The 21,687-nt window shown below is 42.4% G+C and overlaps 1 protein-coding gene across 1 annotated transcript in view; it reads left to right on the top strand.

Moving 5' to 3' along the window:
- The first annotated feature begins 249 nt into the window (after positions 1-249).
- The window catches only part of ANKRD1 (ankyrin repeat domain 1), a 28,538-nt gene continuing 7,100 nt past the window's right edge, over positions 250-21,687 (top strand). The window contains exon 1 of the mRNA XM_080401759.1: positions 250-20,250. Within this exon, the coding sequence (XP_080257885.1) occupies positions 20,224-20,250 (27 nt within the window). The 5' untranslated portion in view covers positions 250-20,223. The remainder of the gene's footprint in view (positions 20,251-21,687) is intronic.

The raw sequence follows: 21,687 nt of genomic DNA, 5'->3' as shown, positions 1-21,687 counted from the left end.
ACAGCAGCAAGGGGAAGAGAGGTGTATGTATGTAACCAAGAATTAAACGTTTTTCATTCCTTCCTGCACATTTCCCGTCTTGTTTCTCCGCATCTCCAAGCACAGAGCATCGCCTCCCTGTCTTCTGATAGCAAAAAGCCTGCCTCCCTGTAATAACCACAAACCTGTTATTTAAAGAGACTGCCAGCTGATCCCGCTTCCCTCCTCCCCTCAATCAACCCAGCTGTCATTCTCCCCTCCCCCTTGATGCTTGCCTTAGTAACTCCCCTTTAGATCTTCTGTAAGAGTATTAGTTTACTGTGCTGCTGAAGAATCACCCCAGGTAAAAACCATGCCATCTGCATCCACTAACAATTTACATAAAGCAGAAGTCCCTCATTCTCTATACCCAGAATTTGTTTTAAAGAAAAGTGGTGTCCAAAACAAAATACTAATATAAACTTTTTTTGCCACAAAAAGGTAACATTACACAATGCTTCCTCCACGTTGCCAATTGTGGGTTTTTTTTAGAGCCTGTGTAATCAGTCATTTCTTAAGAAGGTGCTTTACATGCTCTCTAAGGCAGTATTTGTGCTATCCCACATATCCTTGCTGTTGCTATGGAAATCATCCTTCCGTAAGCCGATGTGCAAATGCAGGTCTCATTGCAAAGTAAGGCTAAAGGTGGGCATGAGTCAAACTATTTGCTGTGCATTATTCCCCTGCAGCCTCACTGCTGCTGGGGGACCGGGGGGAAGGAACAATTAGTGTCTGTAATGACAGCACCTGTAACAAGGAGCTCTGCAGAGAATTAGCAGGGTATTAGCAACACTAGATAGTCACAGCAAGACTCTGGCCGAGAGCCACAACCAAGCAAGGTTTAGTCATCCTGTTCACCTGCTCCGGGTGACAGATTCAGGAGGCACAAAGCATAAGTCACTGCATTTTTAAACATTTTGAGGGGAAAAGTCAGTCACAACACACCATCACGGATACCAGGCAGATAGTATCCTGCCGTGTCTCCAAGCCTGTAGCTGCTCGGGAAGGTCAGTGATGAAGTTAGGCTTTTGACAGGGACCTGCTACAGAGCTGCCTGGAGAGCCATCCAACTCTGGTGAAGCAGCAAGACCAAAAGGGAAAGACGCCTACAAAGACAAAGCTCCTTTGCTTCTACAGTGTTTGGCAACTCTTCTAAACATGGTTTTCACACTCCTCGAGACCTACAAACAAATAGCAAGATAGACACTGAGCACTCCCAGCCAAAACACAGCTCAATGTCAGCAGGCACTTCTCACTAACCACCTCTGCCTCTCACCATGCGGCAGAAACAGAGGAACCTGCTGCCTCCTGTGCTCAGCAATCCCTCACCATCAGCAGAGACAAAGCCCTTAGAGCAGAGGCCACACAGGGCTACTGCAGAGCTCCTGGCCATGCCCCACTGCAGCCAGACACGAGCACCTCTCTGCATGTGGGAGTCTGTGTGAACATTCCAGCTTCCAGAACAGCCAACAACATTTCCCACATTTTCTTTCCCCCTGCCCTGGAATACTTAGTAGTACCTTTCATAGATGTATTGCAGTAATTAGTACATCTCATGGTATCTCCCATGCTTTGATGGTTTCCAAGTTCACTATCCCACATCCCTTCTGCAGCCTGTGGGGGGAACTGGCATCACAAAAGGAACAAGGGGTTTAAGGAACTCAGATTTATAACAGATTTTTAAGAGAAGAGTGCAATTTTTTTCACAAATATTAGAGCAGCTATCTGAGGGGTCAGGGGTTTGGGATTTTTTTCTTCAAATGAGGAACTAGAAGGCTGTAGCCAAGAAAAACAGATTCCTCAAGAAAAGCCATCTAGGATTTTTTTCCTCCAACCCACTTAAAGAACTGTTCCTCTAGAAGATCAGCTAGTGGTACATCACACAAACTGAATGTTTCTATTCACATCTCATCCCTTTTCTTGCTGCTCTACAAGAAACACAGGTATCATACCCATCTTCTCTTCTCAGTTATCTTCTGTCCTAGACATTAAGGAACTCTTAAAAGCATAACAAGTAGCTTAGAGTTGCAAAGTCAGAGAACTTAGTGAAGTTTTTACCTGACTTTTTTTTTTTTTTTTTTGTCAGTCACCCAGGGGAAAGGCAACAAGTTCAAGAACAGATTCCAAACACCCAAACAAAATCTGAAAATCTACACAACATCTCAGATCACACAAGCAATAATTTCAAAGCACAGCTCTTTTGAGGCATCATTATATATGACAATTAAACACAAACATAGTAATTAGACTACAACATATTACTGCAAACAAAGCAAGCAGATCTCTCTCACCCATAGCCCAAAGAAAAGGGAGGACTTACTTCAGTTCAGAGCTAAAAAAGGAAACTGCTGTAACCCAAAACTGCTCCACTCTAGCTCGCGTTTCCACGTGGGGCTGGTTGTATCTCCTCTCCTCCCTTATTACCTAACTGCCAGCAGGTTGGCCAGTCCGTGGTCCTTAGTAGAAACACCTGCCAGTGCAGCACAGCTTGTTAGCAGAGTGCAGGGATGACTGGGATTTAAAACAGAAGAATACAGTTAATGATTCTTTATGAAGTTTGTTGCAATTCTAACCATCCATGAGCATTAATGGACATTTTTATGTTAGCTTTCTGGTTAAAACCAGCTGCATTCAGACTTGATCAATACCATCCTAGTGGTCTAATAAAGAGTTACACCATTTTATGAGAATACAATAATATGCAAATAGCACTGTTTCTGATTGCTTTAAAAAGATATGGTATGAATGTGAATAAATGACCTTAAATCATGCTGTCACAGAGAAGTGTCTTGTGACTTATAAGTACCTAACTCATCTAAATTAACACCACACAATTCTGCAGCCCAGTCTTTTGTGTCGTGGTATGAACACACATAGAACACCTCAAAAGCTTCCAAACATGTGGGTGGGAGCTGGAGAATACAAATGACATAAGAAAGTAAAGGGTTTTATTTCAGGAACAGCTTAGTATGATATAATACAGTATCAGAGATTAGAGGTTATGGATTAGAGATTTACTGTCATGTTAGAAAGGTTGTAAAAGAAACGGTGAAGGAATAGTAGAGGAATAGCAAAGAGCAATGTATACATTTGCATTTATTATAATTAATCACTATTCCTTTTATTTTTAGTATAATGCTATTCATGATGAAACATATTGTGAGTGTAAATTTAAGGAATGTAACTGTGAATGGATTTGGTACGATCTGTTCATGTCATTCCTAAGTGCAGACACAATGCCACTGTCAGAGGGACTGGGAAGGATCCTTCTTATGTGCATGAAAGCCAAAACCTCAGATCCTCTATACATTTAAACTCTGAACAAGTACCTGAATTTGCTAATCCATTAGGTTTAGTTCTTTCTTCCCAGATGCATCATTTCATATACACTGCTTGTTTCTTGGCATCCATTTCAGAGGGTCAGTTTGAACTAAAAGAGTCCTTAAAAATAGTTTATACTCTTCTGTAAGAGGTATAAGTGAATTTAGAAACCCAGATCAATCAAGTGATAGATTGGCTTCAATGGTCTTCTAAGACTGTTTCTTCAACAGCAGAAACCCAAACTAAAACCCAAGTGAAACTCAGAGACAAGATTCTTGCAAATGTTAAGAAACCTTACCCTTTGCAAGGATTGCTTCATTATGAAATGAAGGATTAAATCAGTACATAAATAAAGGATGCACATCAGAGAGAAGGGAAGAGGTGTTACTGACTTGAAGTTATGCTAACTTCCAGTTTTCCATTGGGACAGACACTATTTTCCTGCTTTGCATCATGAGAAGTTCTTTCAGTTATGGTAAAATTACGCAAAAAGGACTTTTACCTCTCATCTCTCAATAACAATTGCACCTTAATTTATGTGTGTCATATACGATGACAAAAGGGGGCAAAAAATACACACGCCAGTGCCAAATTCTAGAATTAAATTGCAGGAAAGAATGAGGGCCTGTCAGTATTTGAGAAGCAGAACCCTGTACATCACCCCCTGTATGAGGTACACCCTAAGACATCCAAAGCTCTCAGCTCCGGTTAACTCCCACAGGAGTCCAGTGGCTCAGCACCGGGCAAGTGATCTCCGTGCATTTTAGGATGAGGCCATTTCTCTACTTGATAACAAAGGTTGCAGTGCCTCTTTATACTGATTCTGTACACATACACTCTAATAAGTCTCATCATCAACACATCTGGTGCTGTCTTGACTGAACATGATGCAGCTTGGCTTCACTTGACCAGCAACACACCCTGAGATACAGATATAGGAAGTATATTTTCATCCAACTAGACTTCCAGTGAAACCAAATGCTATTCAGCTTTCCCCACCACTCCCCTTTGTTGCTGGATTTATTTTGTGAGAGTATTTGTCCTGTAAGCAAGAAAGAAATCATGTGGTTGTTCTTGTCATTTTAAAAATAATCCCAGAACCTTTAAACCTTGGACATGTCCTGTCCTTTCACAGGAGCAGAACTGGGCTCCGATGTATTTTTCTGTTACAAAGCAGAGAAAGCAAGTGATGTAGGAGAAAGCAATCGTCTGTACGAGCCTTTGGCCTGGAGTTCACACCTCTGTCCATCAAATTAGATTTAGAGCTGGAGAAAGGCAGTTGTATATGATTATCAGATGCACCAGTTCTACTGATCTGGGGTGGCAATACGCAACCTATCGCTTCAAGAGGAAACTTCCTGATTATTTGGCTGTTGAACATCAGGAAATCCCACCCAACTTGTTGCTGTGCACACAACAGAGTTGTCCCAAATATTTTCACTAAGTCTAGCATATCCAGGATGTGTCTGAACATGATACATGATCAGGTCAACTGTACCACCCACTTGTGCTTGGACTGAAGTGACCTGAAGGCGCTGGGGCCCGCATGGTGCTGGTGTGGTGTGTGTCCCTAGCAGGTCTGATGCGTGGGGTACATTGCGCTTTCTGGTCACTGGCCTGCACTGGCATCCCTACACAGTGTAGTAGCTTCTCTGTGAGCTTTATGGGTCATCAGGCTGTTCGTGGCATCACATTGTATCTTAACAAAACTATTTCTAACAAAAAGCAGATTTTTGTAAAATTGCAAAATCTGGGGGTTGGAAAACTGATTGATTCATGGAAATATTATTTCAGATTAGTTCTACATTGTAAATTGGTAGAAAGGTATGTTCTTCCCAGAAGACTGATCCAGGATTACTTGAAGAAAGGCATTTCAGAGCAATCCAGCAGAAACTTCGCTTTGGTCAGCAGCAGCTCAGCTCCCTTCATCCATCAGGAATAAATCCTCCTTGCGTTTTCTCCTGATGATACCAAATATCAGCACAAAAGGCACGCTACCTTAGAGAGCACAGACCTGCAGGGACCTGAACAGGACCTGCATGTCCCTTGTCCTGCTGCAACCTGGAATCAAACCTGATGCAAATGCAAGTCATACACAGGCCACTACAGTTGCACTTCCCCTCTTGCAGCGAGGCACAGCAGCAGCTGTCTGGTTCTGCTGTGTCTGTAATGTTAGAAAACAGTAACTTGATAGAAAGAATGGCTCCAGATGATGTTGGGATGACAGCTCAGTATCCCAGCCGCAGTGAGGAATACACAGTTGTCCCCATGTGGCATGAAAGGTGACACTGTCCACAGCACACAATTTTAGCCATTAGACATTTGTTATGAATACCTAGCAGCTGCAGCTGGGAATAGTTTCTAGTGTGAAGGGCTTGCATTCCCTGTACAGACAGAGTAGAAGGGAGAGTCAGCAGCTGCTGAGGTTATTAGTCCTTGGCCAAAACTCTCCAAGCTTCTGACCCCACATGTTTCCCCTGGACTTGGTGGCTCCATGAACATGCAGCCGCGGAAGCTGCAGCGGTGGCGCTGCATTTGCTGTGCCAGGGAAGGGTGTCCGCAGCTCCGTGTCCAGCTCCTCAGCGCAGCCGAGTTTGCCCACTTCTGCCTGATGCTGCTAACAGCCACTTGACTCTTTCTCACTTGGGACTATTACGATTAATAAATACCTCACGTCATCTTTTAGAAGATACTGTTAGCAGCTGTTCCCTTTCACCCCTCATGCTCAAGCCATCTTAATGAGGTCGGAAGTATGCTGAGCTCGAGGAGTCTGCCGCACTCACTCAGCCCAGCAGTAACCTCGCAGTTAACTGCCCTGGCAAGCTGGGAGGAGGTGAGTGTGGAGGATTGTCTACGCTTAGAACAAGCAGCACTCGGTGAATTTTTCAGAGAAGCTTTTCCCCTCCTGTGAGCAGAACTGGTATTAATAACTTGATCCCATCAGCTGGGAAGTCCTGTTGAGTTTTTGTGTTTAGCTGACTTTGGACAAATACTGTCCTGGAAGAGGGGTGAAAAGCCTTGACACAGAAACAAGGTGTGCACTTCAGCATGGTGACGTTTGTGGTCATTTTGTTGCATCTAGCAATGCCTCCCGCATAGATGCTCTGCTTTGTGTGACAGTTCTTCATGAGCCGTCTCACTGGCTGACAGCACACAGCTCGCAGAACATAAGTGAGACAGATTTGCTGTGTGCTGGTCAAAGGGAGTGTAAAATGGTTGGCTGTCACCTTAAGTGAACTGGAGCAATCAAGGTCAAGTCCAGTATAACTATGGCACAACCTTCTGCAAAGATGCTGAAGTATTTTGTGGTTACTGGGTTTTCAAAAGGCATTGTAGACTAATTTATGACTTTGGGATTTCTGCTTTTAACTAATGGTGCTCTTAACATAGCAATGGCATAGTTCAAGGGATTCTTCTGTTAGCATTGTCTCTGTTTTGAGTGTATTAGCTTCAGCCAGCTGTTTCTTAGCCAGAAGGTAAGAGCTGATTATTGGGGAAGCTTCAAACTCATCTATGGCATCTCAGGAGACTATGGCTTTTAGGCCATAGCCTTTGACATATATCAGTTATGAACTGAGGAGCTTACTACCTGGAACAAGAAATAGAGAGAATATCCTGAAATACAGATAATCCATGGGTAAAACTTACCAGTTGATTAAAAAAATAATTCCATTTTCTTGAACAAAATGCTGGGAGTATGACAATTTAAAATAAGTTGAAACTTCCAGTCAAATATGTTTGTAAATTCTGGGTTTGAAGTAACTTCTGAACAAAATGGTTTTGACTATTCTGACAGCTACAGAATTATAGCTCCTTCTAACAGGTCTAAAGCCATTAGACATTCAGTGTCTACAGCATAAGACTGCAAAATAAAACACGGGCTGTGCCTGGGCTAACACTTTTCTCCGCAATGAACAGTTCATTAGGTCTTACTATGTTTCAATAACCTGTATCCCATTAATTCACTTGCATTTTATAGACTGTATACTTAGGTGGAATTTCTGTAATTTGTGCTTGTGGCTATTTCGGTCAAGATGGAACTGGCAGATCCTTATGCTGTGATTAGCATCCTGCATGTCAAATGTCTGTCAGCAGGTGGTCAAAACCACCAGCCCATAAAGGAACCGGTCTGCCCCTCTCACCAGCTCTTGCACCAGGACATGACTTGTGATTTGCAACACAAGACTCACGACAACCATAGGAACGAAGCAGTTCCTACGTGCAGAGTAGATTTTCCCCTCCCTCCCTCGCTCCCTCAGCTAGTGGCCAGCCTGTACGTCCGGTCCTTAGGCGTTCGTGAGCTGCCTGCGGGTTACGCTGCCCAGTGGGTGCAGCAGGCGTGGGGAAGGGCTGGGGGCCGTTGCTGCAGTGTGTTACGGTGCTGGGGCTGCGTGGCCGCACCTTGCCTTTAGCAGCAAGGAGGCTGCCTGCCCTGGCCCGGTGTGCACAGCTGGTGCGGTGGCTGCTGGAGGACCCTGCACCCACACCGGCAGAAAATCTGCTTCCAGGGCACCCTGGTGAGTGACTTGACTCCGATCCCACCAAGGGTGGGACTGCAGGATGCCATATAGATGCAGGGGAAATGTACCAAAAGGAACCCTTCCAGCACAATAACCAACTCATGGAAACGAACCCTAAGAGAGGCGCGTGGATGTCTGTCTGAAAGTATGCTATTAAGGGAAGAATACAAAAGAATTAGAAACTCACACCTAACAGAACAACAGAATTCTAGCAGGAATTGTTAAAAAACCAACCATCTTGCAAAATAGATTTTATTCCTTAGCAATGTTGGGGAGAACATGAGTCCAGATTTGAGTTCAGCCTGGAAGTAAACGTGTAACGTGAACAGTGGAGGTTTTCAGATCAAAAGTCAACAGAACATAGCACAAGCTTATATTAGTCCCCAGTTTTGGGTCAAGGAATGCTGTGATCACTGAAGTAACTGCTTTAAAGAAAATGGATGCCTAAGGTAAGGTAGTCATCAAGCTATTAACTGTTGGGTGGGTTTTTTTCGAAATCATTTTTGCTGAGGTCAGATCTTCCATCCACTACTTCACTCTATTTTTTGCCAGACTTCTCCCATATTACCTGCTTTCACATGTATGGAAAAGTCAACTGGTCATTCTCACTGGCTGGTCTGGTTCTTCCTCAGGCAAGTGCCTGTGTTGAAAGAGCAGGATGGGGTTGAGAACCCAGAACGTGTGGAGTGGTACTTGGCCTTTAAACCTGAGAAGGCAGGCTCTAACACAAAGCAAATGAGAAGTGATCTTTCTGCAAGACTTGAGGTACACCTCTGCCTCTGGCTCTTAAACTGCTAATGGCATCTGAAGCCACACAGAAGTGCCTTCCACAGAAAAGCCACCTGAGTGAAAACCAGGTGAACAAGGTGAGTCACCTGTTGTCACACATTCCAGCCTTGACCAAGCCTCCACTCCCTAGCACTGGTAAGAAACACGAACAATCATGTGAGATAAAAGTGCCAAAGATGAAACCGAAGTTCAAATGCTGTTTTTTTTACAATATCTGGAAACCACTGACTATTTTTTGAAGTTTGCATTGATTCACCTGCAGTGGTGCAATAACAGTTTTAAGTAACTTAAGGGTAAACACTGACTTGTCACTGGGATAGTGAGGAGACTTCACTGGATTTAAAAATCTACTCTGTATATACTTTATCAGTCACCTGTTACTGTGGAAAGGGTGAAATGAGAAAAACTCCTGCATAGCAGTGCTTCCTTGGGCTAAGCCAATGTGCGCATCTCTGTGTGGTGGTTCACTGTGGGGACCTGAGGAGCAAGGGGAGGTCACAGTCCATAACACCACATCCATCTGCCTAACACTGGTGGCCTAGGGATAGCTGTGCCCATCGTGACTAGGTTAACATGCAGCAGTTCAGGTTAGCCATAGAATTGCTTGAATACTCATCTGTTCAGTTATGTATTTGTAGGTTTATACTTTTAAAAAAATCTGTACGCACCACATGGACTGATCCCACCCCACTGTAACTTTGTTGCGAACATGGAGGTGCATCAGGCCAAGAACCTGCAAGCCAACCTGACTCTGTTTCCTAGTTGGCACCAACTCGGTTGTGATTTCTGATAGCTAAGCAATCGCTCCAGCCACTGTGCTTGGTCTTATTTTCCGTAAGAAATGGGGGTGCATTCGTCTCTGAATGTATAAGATATCAGCTTCAGCAGCGTACATTTCACTGGAGAACGCTTCTGCCAAATCAATGGCTTTGGAACAGTCCACCAATGCAAAACGCCTTATGAGCATAAGGAAGACCAGCGCCTCACTGCAAGTATGGAATGGCTATGGAATTGCTTCAGAATTGCTCAGGCCACTTACCTTGGCATTTACAAGTGGCAGAAGTTACACCATTTTGCACTTCTTAGTCTGAGGTTCCAAAGTGTCCCTTGTAATATTTTTAATAACAATGTCATATAGATGTCAATGAAACACTGTCGCTCCGTGAAAGCTGCTCCCACATGTCTCTGCCATTATTCTTAGACAAAAACAAGCAAGAAAACATTTATGTTTTCCCCATATTCTGAAGGGTCCATTAATACAGACAACTGAGATGTTCCTGAGGAGCAAACAATCACATTAATTAATGAACACGTGAAACAAAATACGAAGAGGACATACACTTGAAGGGACTATTCATGTGTATGTGAGTGCCTGTAACTCTGACGGAGACAAATGGGAGATGCACACACAAAGAAAATGGAGAATGCATTCCTCATGCTGCATGGAAAAAGGCCAGCCTGGAACAGAGTGGAATGCATAGAGGGATTTAAAGCAGGATTACAGATGCCTATGGCAACTGCTCTCAATAAATTAGAGTTAGATCAAAGAAAAATAGAATGCTTTGATAAAAGATTAACAAATGCCACTCTCAAATGTACAGTTGTAATTAAAAAAAAAAACAAAAAAAAACCCACAATACCAAATTACATTTTAACCCCTTATTTGAGGTATTATGTTTATGTTTTTTTCTAGTTCTATTTATGAATGACTTCTGGCACCCAGGGATAAAGACAGCTTTTTCAATGTTTTCAATCTGTTACAACCAGCCACCAAATAAGCACACAATCATTATTTTTATACATGCACCAAGAGTTCTGATACAGGACATGGGCTTTGCAGGGGGTGGTGTCACTTTTAGAAAGACTAGGTGACATGCTGCAGCAAAATGGTAAAGAGACAATCAGACAGCAAGGCTGCTGATTTTCCTGAGTTGCTAGCTAAGTATTTACCAACTTGCAATAAAGAAAAGAAAAGAAAAGCAAAATTGGATTTCTTTCATCTATTTTCTGCAGCTACTTCTTGTCCTAGAACGTAATGAACACATGCACACTGTTGCTTATGCAGCTCAGTTAAAAAAGTAGTTCTTTGAAAGGTCAATGGAAAATTAAGCAGTAAAGTCCTAAGTAATTACAAATGTGAATATCCTTTGTTTCTTTTTTTTTTTTTTTTTTTTGTTACCTTACAGCTAGCATGGGAAGATGCATTCTGACTGTTCCCTTGCAGCATCAGAGAAATGGGCAACTCAACATGGTTCTTCAGTGGCTCTGGGACCACAGAAGTATTTGCAGGTGCTTGATGTTAACTTCAGAGCAGAAAGGGTAGGACTTCTCCAGATCTGAGCATTTTAATGCTGCAGTTGACTAGAAGTTCTGTCTTTGGAAAAATCACCTTCACATGACTATTCCTCAGTTTTGAAAAAAATATTCAGACAGCAAAAGTAAAACCTGGCACTACAGCCTTATGATTTCCTATCTGGGAATGGTTTCATCTACATTTTTCATCTACTGTTTTTTCCCACTAGTTCTGGGTTGTGCATATTGTAAGTAGAAAGTCCTCTGCACTTGCAAAATGCGTTTAGTAGTTGACTTGACTTTCTCAATCAACTGGCACCAACAGGTCTAATATATTATTTGGAATTAATTCATTTGGTTCCAACAGACTGGAGGCCTGCTTCACAGTTGTATGTGTTCCTGTGAATGATACTGTAATGCCTTGAGAGCTCATCCTACCAAACATTCATTTCCAATGAGAAGATGCTTTCCCTCATCAACAATTTATGGTTGATATAGAATGTGGTGCTCTTTCTCCCTTAAAAATCCCTAGTGAAAGCAGCATAATTTTCAATCTCATCAGCACTAAGCTATACAATTTTCCATTAAATCTGAGGCATTAAGCTGAGGGAAGCATGGATGCATACTCTTGGGATTCATTTCTTCAGGTTTTACTAGAGGTGGTATCACAAATTCAGTGTTTGAAGTCCCTGTGTTAGTGTTGCCAGGATGGGATGCACATCACAGTAGCCCTTAAAAATGACATGACCATTGTAGCACACAGAATGTACCCAGTGTTCTTACTGCTGGGTGGATGTTCAAAGCACATGGCAGTGCTTTATTTTGGCTCTTTTCAGAATATATTTTTTCTTTTGATGCTGATGTATTGATTGACTTTTGATTAAAGCAACAGTTCTTATATCTTCCATCTGTGCAGGTCTCCAGGTCACCTAGCAGGGATTTCTGATAGGAGGTAACAAATGTCATATACGTCCCAAGTGAATCTTTTCCTTTTTTTCCCCTCAAAAAAGCAAAAATCTTTCTCCTGGTTTCTATGATCAAACACTAAAAGAGGAAACCCCGATAGGAACCTGCAAGGACAAACACACATTCACCTGTACCTGGCTAGACGCTCAGCAGCCTGGCATGTTGAGCCAGTATGTGCAAATGTACGAGTTTGACTGTGACCGTGAGTTTGATCTCTGACAAATACGGCTCAAGAACATTGAAAAGGAAAGGAAAAAGGTTTTCTAGACCTATTTGGGCTAGAGATCAGACAAAGTTGTTGTCAGTTGGAGATGTCTTGGAAAGCCAGGAGTCCAGCGCAATTTAGATGGACATGCAGTTTCAGTGTTTGTCTTCCACTTTCTGCCAAAACTAAGAATTGCAGAGAGACTTTATGAAGAAAACAAAATAACTAGACAAAACTATGCTATGTTTCACAAGCTGCAGTTTCTTGGCAAAGATCCTGGTGATTTCTTATTTCCTCCAGACCAGCTCTCCCACTCATGCTGCTAAGCAGGAAAGCAATGCCCTCTCCCCTCCTCATCATGCAACGTGATGCAAAAGCATAAGGTTACTCAACAGAACCAAATGGCCACTTATTTGAAATAAAGGCAACACAGCGGTCTGAATGAGTGTCAGAGAAGGCAGCGGCCTTTTCGTTCTGTTCAGACAGAACCCTTGGCCATCTGAAAAGTTGGGCACAGATAATGAGAATGTCAGTCAGTACTCTCAGTTTCTCAATATATATATGTATATTTTTTCTGGTATCTATCAGAGAAAGGAAAGTATGTATCTGTTGCAATTTCTGTTGCAATTGAAGAAATGTTACCTTTCTTCACCATGAAATTCAGTGTTTCATTTGGATTAATGCTGTCCTTTATCCTCCCCCTCAGTGCCCGGGGGGAGGAAAAAGAAGGCTCTCCCTGGTGTTTCTGTCATGTTGCAGCGAGAACAGCCTACCCCTACACTGGCTTTGCCACACAGATGGTCTACAAAGACATGAAAAAAACCCAAAGGTGATAGAAAATTTCTTACATGATACATGTGTGAGTCAGATACAGGCAGAATATGAGCTTAGTGCAGCCTCAGCAAGAACCGGCTAGTCACGGCCTAGTCAGCTCCTTAATGTGGATAACTGTTTTTTGGGGAAATGCCTACCCTATGGTCTTCTTATCCAACTGGCTCTGGCGTGAAGATGCCTTTGCTTAAAGAAAATAGCTAGGGGGGAAGTTTTTGGTATTTTCTCTTGTGAAATAACAACTTACTAAAAATAGTGCCTGCAGATGAATACATTGCAGTTTGCGGGCCCAGAGAAATCAGGTTAGATCATTCACTCCTCTTTTCTCCTTTTCCAGGCATTCCCTACATTTTCTCCTGAAATAAAACAGAATACAGAAATACCATGCCGAAGCGTTGTAACAGGCTCCTGTAAAACTTCTGGGTGTTACAGAAGGGCACAAGGCTTTTTCCAAGTGCATCATCTGACATAAATTTGCCTGTGATTTTGATACTTCAGAGGAAAAGGTGGGTTTGGGGTGTGTGTGTGTGTGTGTGTGTGTGTGTGTGGTTTTGTTTGGTTGGTTTTGAATTACTCTCTTCTCTAAAATTAAACTCAAATTGCATTTTTTCGTATATGCACCACACTTTTACAAATTGATAAAAAAGAGAAAATTGATTCTTCCATCAATGTTGACAATCACAAAAATACTTACCCTCTAGCCCCAAGAGGATGACCAATGTAATATGATATAATGTAATTCCAGAGCTGCATCAATGCTTTTCCACCCTCACTGGTATTATGGCAATCAAAGGAGATATTTGTTAAAAACAGCTTGGATAGAAATCCAATAATACCCCACTGCCGGTGAAACCTCATCTCGTGAAAGGAGGGAAGAAACTTTTCATCAAATTTAACGTGAGGCAGATTTATGCATTTACATTTTAATTGCAATATGTTAAAAAGAAAGCAAAAAAAACCCATAAAAGGTTGTTTTTTCCAGGTAACGGTGATTTTCAAAATCTCCTTAACCTGTTTCTAACATTATAGAGGATATGGTTTCAATAAACGCGAAAGAAAGAGGCTGCTATGCCCGGGTGCACGTATTATACCAGTGTTGCGACATACTATTGTTTCGCTAAGAGATTACAAAACCAATGTCCTCTGAAAATATTCTCACAGTTTTAAGCACAATCCATCCAATTCGTTCTCACCTTGAGTCCCTGAGCTCCCTTTTATTCCCAAGGAAGCTCCCTGAGGAGGAATGTCCCTGAGGTAGAGTATTTGCTTGGGTTGCATCCAACGATCTCACAGGCCAGTCTCAGTGCCAGCAAAGCAGAGAAGCTCCTTTTTGGTTTTCCTTATCTCCCAAGATATTTTGACTGGTTTAAAATGATGAAAGAGAACAACAGGCAGGGTGACCTGACTTGGTTCTGGGAAAACAGGGGGAAGGGTTAAACAGAGCTTTACCAAGAAAGAATCAGACACGTTAGATGCACCAAATGCCAATCCATGTGGCTGGATCTTTTTAAACAAGTCTCTTTCCACAGGATGAAAGGTCTGGTTGAGAGCAGCGTTCATGTTAATGCAGTTTACTTGGGTCTTGCCAAAGCATTTCATTTCGGGGCATATGTTGGTATGATTAAAAAGCATCCATTATATGGAATTAAAAGGGTGCACTTTGGAAGAATTAAAAGCTGGCTGACTGACAGATCACAAAGTGATGAGAGTAACAAATGGAACTATTTCCAGCAGATTCCCACAAGGATCAGTTCCTGGTACAACACTGTTTAGTGTTTTCATCATGTGTCCAAACAATGATGTAACATCAGTCCTGAGATGGTTGGGGGCTGGAGCACTTAACGGTGTAAGAAATGTCTGGGTGAGCTGGGCTTGTTCAGCCTGGAGAAGACAAGGTTTCAGGGAAACTAAAGGCAGCCTACGAGGAGGTTACAAAGAAAGCAGAGCCCGGCTCTTTACAGAGGTTTATGGGAAGAGAATGAGAGACCGTGATCATAAATTGAAACAGGGGCAGTTTCAACTGTGTATAAGGGAAAAAAAAAAATTACTCTAAGGATACTCAGGCATTGGATCAGGATGGCCAGGGAGGTTATGAAATCTCTTAACTTGGAAGTTTTCGAGATGTAACTGGACGAAACCCTGAGCAACCTTACCTGAATTAGATTTTGATCTTGTTTTGAGCAGAAACTCAGACTAGATGACCTACCAAGGTCCTCCCTGTTATCGCATATTGTGACTGTAATTTGGTTGATTTTGCCTGAAGCGCGATTTGGGAATCCTGCTATATAACTACTTCAACATGTGCTGTAACATAACGCTACAGGGAAAAAACAATGGTTGGATGTTATTTGGCCACTGCTGGTAAGCAGCCCCGCACAAAATGTGCCACCTTTGCAGGGGGGAATTCCCCAAACTGAAGCAGCCACTTGCAAGTGACATCGCTCCCTCGTGAACAGCCCCTGAAGCCTGGCACTGCTGCCCAGCGAAGCACTTCCCTGTCTCCTGAGCTGCTACTTTTGCTGTGTAAGTGGAGAGAAGGACAGCTAGGAGCTGGGGTTTTTCGGCACAAACAAGGAACAGTCCTGCACATGCTATGTCACATTTCAGAGGGATGTTGGTATCACCCAAAACTACAGCATCCCTATAATTTACACAGGAAAAAGGCATTGTACTACTGGGATGAGAGAGCGCACTTAGGAGCTTTCAGGCAAAGGTACAATACAATTCAACTGGGGGCTTTAAGTTAGACAGTTTGAAATTCAAAATAAAAATAAATTTTAAATGTCACAGCTTCTCTGGAGTGAAGCTCAATTCTCCCCTGCTGCCAGTCAAAAGCACTGGCCATGCTTTACTGCAGAACAGCTGGCCAGCATAGGTTCCTGTTGGATCGTGACTCAAGCAACCAGGATTTGCAGGCGTGCTCTCACTATAACAACTTCTTCTGCAGCTCTTTAAGCACTTTTCCTTCCCTGACTGGCTTGGAGTTGTTCTGGACTATTTATGAATGGCAGAAACCTATTGGACAACTCAACGTCAATACAGAAAAGCCTTTTTGTAGTGGCTGAGGGAACAACGCTCTGCCTCAACCATGCAAAACCGTACTCAGAGGTTACGTGACAGAGCACCTGCATGTGTGGGCTGGAGCACCAGGAGCATGCCCTAGCCCTACGCTGCTGATTGGGAAGGCCAAGTAGCCAGCAGATAAACCCATCCGACCACAGGTAACAGACGCTTCTGGTGTGTTCTGCTGCACTTGCTTATTAGCTGAGACCCATTAAGGTGAATTAGCCAGATTCGCGTGTCATACAAATGCCATCATGATAAAGCTCACGGCATCAGATAAATTCAAATCCCTTGTTTTAGACAGAAATCACAGTAATTTTTTTTTCTATTATGTGAAATCCTCAACCCTAATGTCATTTGAGGAGGGTTTTTTTTAAGCCCTACAGTAAGTGATGCAACTATTGACTCATTGCTGGTTTGGGTTTTGACACCAGAGGACTGTGCTGGCCAGACCAGCAACCTACCAGACTGTGACTTGGTTTTTTGGTAACAACTGATCTGAAGAAATCGAATTATAGCTTTATCCTTTAATTTAATAATTTCTCATTTGCTAATTTTGTACTTAAAACTAACTTTATATTCCTAGGTGAAATAATTCTGGTTGGTCTTTTTTTTCCCCCTAAGGAGACAATGTGTTTCTCTTTAGCAGTTTTATATGCAAAAGTATACATTGATAAGAACTCTCCAAGTTGTTTTTAGGTGGTTGCTGTAGCAATTCCCTCATCACTTTAGAAATATACCACTATGTTGAAAAAGTTAGAGCACAAGCAGTATAACTTGCATATTATAGTTAACTCATACTCAAACCGCTTTTTTACAGTAAATGTCAAAGAGTATATGTTAGACAAATAAAAGTGTTTCCTGCCTTTCCTGGAAAACAAACAGCTAAAAAAGAGGAGGAAATAAATACAGTTCTTGCAATACATTTTTACTGCTCTGCTGCATGTGTGTATATGTAAGGCACGCTGGATGCTCACACATACTGCGAAATAAACAAGCCATTACGCACCAACAGACCAGTAATCCAGGAGGAATAAGCTATGGGTTACTGCTGCTTATGTGTACCTTGGATATGAATTAATCCTTGACATGACACACATGGAACATAGTTTGCTGGATTAATACCCTCTTAGGTGCATAACCACTCCCCAGCAACTGATCATTTTCATGTCTTTACTTATTTAGCAGCAGGAAAAGGACAGAGACAGCCAGGCACAATAGCATTCCAAAGGGCAACATCTTCAGATGCAAGGACAGAGCCAAGGGCAGAGTGCTGGAAAATATAAGATAGCCAAGTACAGCAGTGACGGCATTGAAAACATGATGGTAATACACTTGACAGGAGGTGGCAATATCATCTGCATCACACACAACACTTTCACTGTACCATTAACCTCTTCAAAAAATTAATTACAAAAATTCTTTACACTATTCAAGCAACTTCTCTTTTGACAGCAGGGAACGGGGTGTGCCATATAGTTTTCTCTCTGTCATGCTGAACCTACTGCTCTTTTGTGGTTTTGTCTGTGAAATATTTTTGTGACAATATCCGATTGCCTTACACCTTGCAGATCATTGCTCTGCCCTTATCCTTTAGCGGAGTGGCACGAGTTGTTCAGATTCCTGTTACACATCTCCCACTGACCATCTGCTATTACCACCTTGATGAGAAATCACTTGTTGAAAGGTGATTAAGTGGTTACAGTCCAGCACAAGGTTGCAAGCTCATTATACTACTTCCCCCTCCAATATTAAGCAACAGCAGTAAGCCATGAGTCTTAGCCGATATGAATCGGTGCATTTCTACTATTTCAATGGGGTTACCTTGGTTTACATGACATTTAGCTTAACACCATTTACCATTAGGTTCATTTAGATTCCAGCCTTTGGTTAAAGTGAGTTTCTGTGTGCTGCCATTTTCACACAGAAACTCAGGATAATCAAGGAAGATCCTTTTCTGTTCTTTATTGTTCTTTTAGTCATCAGGGAAGGGATGTTTTAAAGATAATTACTAAATTATCTCTAAATAAGCTGGGTTTTTTTGTTGGCACTCATGATGTGAGAAGTGGGTTTGTGTCTCCCCTCAAAGCACTGAGTTTTCCCGTAAAGCGACTCTAGCTCTGGATTTACATACCATTTGCAGAGGAAGAGCTATCCGCTTAAACTTTCCAGTTTAGGTTTTGCTGAGTCAGGGTTATGGATCGGGCTGTTTAAAAAAAAAGGGAAGCAAAAAAAATAAAAAAAGAAAAAAGAAAAGGCTGTGTAAAAAAAAAAAAAGGAAAGCAAAGAAAAAAAAAAAGGAAAAGTAAGCTTCAAATACAATGGAGCCAGAGGTAATTCACAGATTTTAAAACAGTTTGTTTTTTTTTTTAAGCAAACCCCTAAATTTTTCTTCCCACATCAGGTCTCTACTGTGACCTGTTTCCACTAAACCAGAAGCAGTCTGCAGCTGCCCTGCTAGGGCTATAGATTTCAAGACAATCTCCCAAATAAGTGTCACAGAACAAAACAGACCAAGATAAGCTGTTAGAGCACATTTGTAAACAAGAAAAAGCTAAACCAAGCTGCCTCTTATCGTAGAGACATATAGCAGGAGTACAAAACTCTGTGAAAAAAAGCCTGGTAGCGTGATTCAGGACATACCACTCGGGGGGAATGATAGCCTGGCTGTACTTAGGTTTGGAAAAAAATGTTCTGAAAGGTTCTCTTGCTGCCACATACTCTATTTTAGTTCTGGGGCTCATCCTCTAATGTCATATATATTCTGAGTAGTAAAGGAACCACCTGATGTCCAGCTTCATTTCAGGGAAAGGGAGGGCATAGGTATGATGGGCACTAGAAGACAAGTTTGGATGTACTCAGATTACTGGGGGATAGTTCAGAGGAGAGACACCTTGAAAGGTCAATGTCAGGAACGCAGCATGTTAATGATGCTAATGATATAAACAACACCCAAGATAGTTCTCCATTTGGTGGAGCATTTATGTACATGTTGTACTGGAAGCACCTGAGCAGTTGTATTCATTTCAGCCAGGGGACCCGCATGCCTACAGTCAGGCCTATACCAGACAGGAGCTCCAAGCATTGCAGAACTGATTTTTCTTGGCATTTATCCACACTCTTCAAATGCAAGGATTAGTGCATCTTCCTTTTATAAAATTCCCTTCTGCTGATGTTCATTCTTCTGCTTCCAGGCTGCTCTGATTCACAGCACAAGAAAAGCTTTTCCAAAGGACTCGGTAACTCCTTTTCCCCAAAACACACACGTCACTTGTATATGTATTTGCCCAGATCCCATCTTATCTCCAAAAATGAACAAATCACTTCTTTACCCCTAATATCTAATATCCAAAAGAAAAATATTGCCTGAGAAAACAGTATTAGTTTTATATATTTTTTGGCACAATAGGACATAATTTATTATTCTGCTTATGATCACTGACAAAGTCCCAGAAAAATGCAAAGCTTGCTGTTTTAGGATCTTATACTGATTGTAACTTATCATGTCATAGGCCCTTTTAGCACCAGAGACATCATTCTGGCTCAGTAATCCCTTCAGAGAATTCCTTCCAACAAATATAGAAGACTGCCATCATGATGAGAAAAATCCTTTCCCCTAAAACTGTTTATCATCCAAGAATAAATAGCAGTGAAAAGAGTGGCTTTCCGAGACTTAAGGGGTCATAATCCATTTCTCAGGAAGATATTACTATGACTATTGTACATAAACCACTTACCCTTTCCAGTGTCTTACAGTCATCTGAATGTCAGTTATTAAAAAAAAAAAAAAAAAAGATGAAGTTATAATGCTCTATCAACAGACAGCTGTCCTAGTGGGCACCGGGCACACAGAATGACTCGCATTGCTGAGCCGTGCAGTCACCACCAAAGGAACGATGAGGTCACATTTCATTCCGACTGACATACTCGGTGTGGTTAGACTGTGAGGCTCACCCCTCCTCACCAACCGACTGACGCCCCCTCCCTGCCCGGACACCAGATCTGGCTCGTTAACGTGTCTGGAATGAGCGTGAGCCTACCTCTCAGCTGGCAAGCCCAAGGAGCATACTTGGATTCCCAGGTTGGAAGATTATCTCATTCAAACACAGTTCTCCCAAAGATATATAAGCAAAGCTAGCGTGGCGGTCCCTGCAGAGCCGGCCTGAGTGCTTGGGAGTTTCAGCCATACAGAAGTACAACCTCCAGACACCAGCCAATATGATGATGATGAAAGTAGAAGACCTGGTAGGTACAATCTTCTTTCATTTATTCATAATTTCTTTTCTTATACCAGGCAGAGAGAAACAACCTTTGTGGATCGTTGAGGTGATTTAACAGGTTACCAGCACTGCTGCGCTCTAGGTGCAAACCCTGTATATACCCTACATTATCCTATTATATTCTCACTTTAACTTTTCCTTGGGAAGGGGGCTCACCACTGATACAACTGCATAGCTGTTTGGATTTTGCATCAGAACATTGTTTGCCAGGAAGAAGAGAATGACCAAAATTTAGCTAAGTATTGTCCTTTGACCTTGATTTTCATTTTTATTTTTCTAGAAGCTGTTAAGTTTATATCACACTGATAAATTCCAATCTAGTAAGGGACTAGGAAGAGGTATCCATGCAGGGAAACAGAAGTATTTTCTAAAACTAAAAAAACAGTGTAGTAATAGTATTATTTTCTAATAATAAACTGTTAGTTTATTATTAGAAAATTAGTGGGTTCCTACACCCACTGCTGTTCACGGTGTATCAAGTCTTTGAAAAAAAATGTCTAAACCAGACCACAAGTAATGGGACATCCCATTGCAGGGTCCACACTAAGTAAGCCTGATTGGATCAATAAACTGAGAAAACAGGAATGATCCAGTGAAACACTGGAACATCACGCAGGAACTGTTTTATCCCCGGATGGCTCTGTTAGGATGCAATGCCACGCGGCCTGACTGGTCAGTGCTGTCCTGCGCTCCTTGGCAAGGCCCTGGCAGCTCCTGTAGCGTTAAACGTTACAGCACACACATTTTTACAAGGTGATTGAAGGGAAAGGCAGTCCAGACCGTGTGAATTTACTGAAACACTCTCAAAATACACAACAGCCTCTACCAAGTTTCACAAGTTATCTCTTTGTACACCCTCAACTGAGCACCAGAAGTATTTGTGAAAGCTCTGGAAAGCCGCGCTGCTGCAGAGCTGCTGCACAGGAGCCGCCTCCTGCTATTCTGCTGAGTGCTGTACACGGGGACTTTGGTACTGCCAGCGACGGGTAAAACCAGCCTTGGAATTACCCAGCAACCCGATGTAACTGCATTGAATGTGCTTCAATAAAACCGTAAGGTGCCAAGGAAGAAAGGCTCTCCTCCCACTCTACCTGCGCAGCTCCCCCGCTCAGCACTCACAGGGTGCTGGTGGCTTTTTCCCCCCACAGCCTTTTACAGCCTTCTCATGAGCCTCACGTATTCTGGCAAGCCAACATGGAAACCCTGAACAAAAAGGATGCTCTTCCCAACTCCCCGGCATTTTCCAGTACAGCAGCACTCCAGCCCCTGCCAGGCAGGAAGCCGACTGAGTTGGCCTCATGGATGGCGATCCAAGCCCCGAAGATGCCAAGGGGGGTTGCTGCATGCCTGCAAGTGAGATTGCTGTGTGCGTCCGCATACACAGTTAATCCAGGCACAGGCT

The sequence above is a fragment of the Falco punctatus genome (genome assembly GCF_963210335.1).
Source record: "Falco punctatus genome assembly, chromosome: 9".
Classification (NCBI taxonomy): Eukaryota; Metazoa; Chordata; class Aves; order Falconiformes; family Falconidae; genus Falco; species Falco punctatus.
This window is presented reverse-complemented; position numbering and strand designations above follow the sequence as displayed.